Source organism: Phalaenopsis equestris, unplaced genomic scaffold (genome assembly GCF_001263595.1).
Source record: "Phalaenopsis equestris unplaced genomic scaffold, ASM126359v1 Scaffold000174, whole genome shotgun sequence".
Classification (NCBI taxonomy): domain Eukaryota; kingdom Viridiplantae; phylum Streptophyta; class Magnoliopsida; order Asparagales; family Orchidaceae; genus Phalaenopsis; species Phalaenopsis equestris.
In genome coordinates, this window is record NW_018164616.1 from 379,421 (window position 1) to 383,071 (window position 3,651).

General features: G+C 34.5%; 1 protein-coding gene across 1 annotated transcript in view; it reads left to right on the forward strand.

Moving 5' to 3' along the window:
- Nucleotides 1-3,279, forward strand: part of LOC110022156 (sodium/hydrogen exchanger 7-like) — a 30,125-nt gene extending 26,846 nt beyond the window's left edge. The window contains exon 7 of the mRNA XM_020720972.1: nucleotides 3,181-3,279. Coding sequence (XP_020576631.1) covers nucleotides 3,181-3,279 — 99 coding nt within the window. The remainder of the gene's footprint in view (nucleotides 1-3,180) is intronic.
- Nucleotides 3,280-3,651: the final 372 nt, after the last annotated feature.

The following is a 3,651-nucleotide window of genomic DNA, read 5'->3' on the forward strand; positions in this document are numbered from 1 at the left end:
GAGGACAAGTAACATCTTAAGTTTGGGGGATTTTGATACACCTAAAAAATATAATATTTTCTGTGTTTTTTTTTTCAGGTACAATTAAATGAATGAAAAATGGTGAAAGGAGTGAAAATGATTAAATTTGGAGCAAAAATGAAGAAGGTTTGCAAAAGAACTGTGGTGCCTAAGCGCCCAAAGCTGGTGCTTACGTGCCAGTAAAACCGAGAAGGCCCCACCTAAGCGCGAAGTACCTCACTCCTAAGCGCCAGAAGTAGTTACTTGATGAATTATTTAAATTGAGCGGAATTTTGAAGAGGTTTTTGAAGCAACCCTTGATAAAAAAGTGGGAAATAGTCCATGGACACAAAAATTCATTCAATTGACTTATGTGGAGACAACTTCTAGACTCTAGACAATTAATTGAATGGAGACACCTTTTTGAAGAGACACCAAGGCACCCCTTGGATTTTTATAAGAAAAGACTTGGATTATCAAGACAAACTGCTAGAGGCCAGCCATTCATCAAACTTCACAGTCCATTGGTGTCACCGCCCATCGCCGCCGCCGCCGACCACCTTTACTTTATTTTATTTTATTTTGAGTGTTAGTTTGTATTGTGAGAGAAGCAAGATAATTCAAAGGAACTTCAAGGCATTTGGGGGAGATAATTTGAGATAAATGTTTATCTTTGTGTCTACACTTGGTTTTAATTTAGATTTCTTGTTTTTGCGCATGGTTTCTACTTTTAAACTCATGTGTGGTTGTGTTTTATCCATGGATTCTAATTAGTTTTTATTATATTTTTCCTTAAAAATGATAAGTGGTTAAATATTTAAAGGAAGTTGTGTGGAGTATTAGACTTCAATGTTAGAAGAAGTTGTGATGATTTAAAACCTTGCACTTCATTTACTTCTTGATTTGGCCAATTAAGATGTTAATGCCTGTTGTGAGAACATGTAAGATCCAAGATGGTATTGTCTCAGTCAACAGATGATTGGAATCACATATTGATCTCATGAATGAGAATGTAGTTCATGGGGCTGAGTGCAAATAATTAGAGAAATAAATTTTTCAATGATGTAGAATTAGATGAATTTAGAGTGACAGACTAAAGCCCCCAATTTGATTTATAGTTTTAGGTTTTGATAGGAGATGTTAGCCCCCAGGTGGAGAGAAGAGGGAACTCTAGAGTGAGAGCTCGTATCTTCCCTGCCTAGCCGGTCTTCAAGACTATTCAAACTATAGATTAGTCAATGTTCTTTATAGCATCTTTAGAAAGGGTAAGGAATTTTATTTCTTCTATTTGACACAACACATTTAACATACTTCCACAACAAAATTTTTTACATGTAGCTCATGATAAGGAAAAAAATAATTTATTTATATTGTCTTCATCTTGCAAGTATTTTAGTTAAGTTAATTAGTTGCTTACTTTATTTTCAAATTATCAAAAATTATAAAAAAAATTGAACTTTCATTCCTAATTTACCATCTTAAGTTTATGTAAGAATATATTGCTAAGTAAAATTTTGTTATCTAAATCTAGTTCTCTCTGTGGGTTCGATATTCAGGACTTAATCAGAAAATTCTATATTACTTGATAACGATACATATACTTGTGTGGTATCCCATAGTAAAAATAAAAACTACATTCTTATTTGCTTCATAATGAAAATTGACCTATCTTTTGTTTAGGATCAAATTTTGGGCTTTGTTGCAAATTAAGAATATCTATTAAGGAAATTAATCGCATACATCACATTTTACATCTATCTATATAGAAAATCAGGATCATTATGCTGGGAGGATACCGACTGCCACTCCAGAACTCCCACTACTCCCTCACCTGAGGGCTAACAATGAGGGCTATCACCTGAGGGCTAACAATCTCGCATTAGTTTCCAATCAACTGGACCAAATTGGGGATTTTAATTTGTCACCTTAAAATCTCTAATTCTGCATTCCAATAAAGTATATTTCCCTATTTATTTGCATTCAATCCCATATATGACATACTCTCCCGTGAAATTAAATGTGATTCTCCTTATGTTGTAGAAATCATATTCTTTTTTAGAACATAGGTCTCTCAACAAGTTTTAACATTTCAATTGGTCAGATCGAAAAGTAAATGAAGATCGGAGTTCAAATCATCATAAATTGTTAACATTTAAAACTGTAGAAAAAAAATGAATTCTTCACAAAATCATATCTTAAAGTAGGGAGAAGGATAAATAAGACTACTCAAAATTCATGAGAATGATACGACAAAACACAGATTTCATATATAAAAATAAGTTTACAAAACAAAAGAAATAAAAATACAATTTATCTCACAATCCTTCCCAAGCAAATCCCTAGAAGTTCTCTTCAAGCCTTTCTCTCTTTATAAACCCACTTAATTCTCTCTTAGAAGTGTAATGAAGAAGAAATCTCTCACCTTCCCTCTCCTCTTACAACCCTAGAAGAAAATCTCCTCTTGCCTTTCACGCTAACTTTCTCTCTCTCTCTTTTTCGTCTCTCTTTCCACTCTCCCACAAAATGAGAAGTCCTCCTCTTTCATTTTGGGCTGCCTCCTTTGAAAAAGAATTCAAAATTCCCTCCAAAATTCAACTCTTTTGAATTCAAAAGATGTGTCATTTGATCCAAGTCATTTGATCCAAGAGATATCCAAGAGATATATCCCTTCATAAAAGCACCTTCCAAAGTGTCTAGATGCATTGAATTACTCCAATAGGTGTATAGAACAACTGTCCCTTTGAAAATTGCGCAAAATTCATCTCAAACTATCTTAATTTGTAAAAGTTGTCTCTGACGCATCATGCGCCAATTTTTTGTCAAACGACGCATCATGCGCCGAACTGGCGCATCATGCACCATAATTCCAAAATTCGCGGTTTTAGCTCCAAATTTCATTATTTTTGTCATTTTTGCTCCAAACACCTAAAAATGATATACATACAACAAAAACATGAAAATACTCTTCTTTAAAAAGTAATATCACCAAAAATAAGCATAAAATAAATTCTTAAAAGAATATTTTATTTTCTTGTATCGGTGTTGCTTGAGGACAAGTAACGTTTAAGTTTGGGAGATTTTGATGTGTCTTAAAGCATGCTTAACTTCCTTTATCTTTTATACTTATTTTTTTGATGAAACTGCACTTTAAAGAATGATATTATTATGTTTTTCTTGCAGGTAGGACACATAGTGCAACGCAGAGTTGAAAAGAAGCAAAAAAAGCTGAATGGAGCATATTGGAACCAACAAGCAGGGCGCCTAGACGCAAGTCTCTAGGCTTTAAGGCACTCCATCCAAGCGCCTTGGTGCTAACTTATCGACACCTAGGCTCTAGAATCAGTGCAATAACCTAAGTGATCGGTGCATAGGCGCTAACTTCCAGGCACCAAGGCACAACCGTTTTTCTGCAGTTGCTTCACCGCAACTTGGGGAGTTTTGTGGTGGTTTTTAAGCTGTTTAAAAGGTGATTTTTAGAGGGATTGAAGCATTTTGAAGTGGGAGGAGAAGTGAAGAGAATACAAGGAGTCATAGGGAGATCTAGGGTTTGTTAATTTCCATTTTTTTGAGAGATTGGTGAGGGGTTTAAAGATAAATCTTTAAGGGAAGCATTGCATCATTACAGGGAGCACTTGGATTCATTGTTGGAGA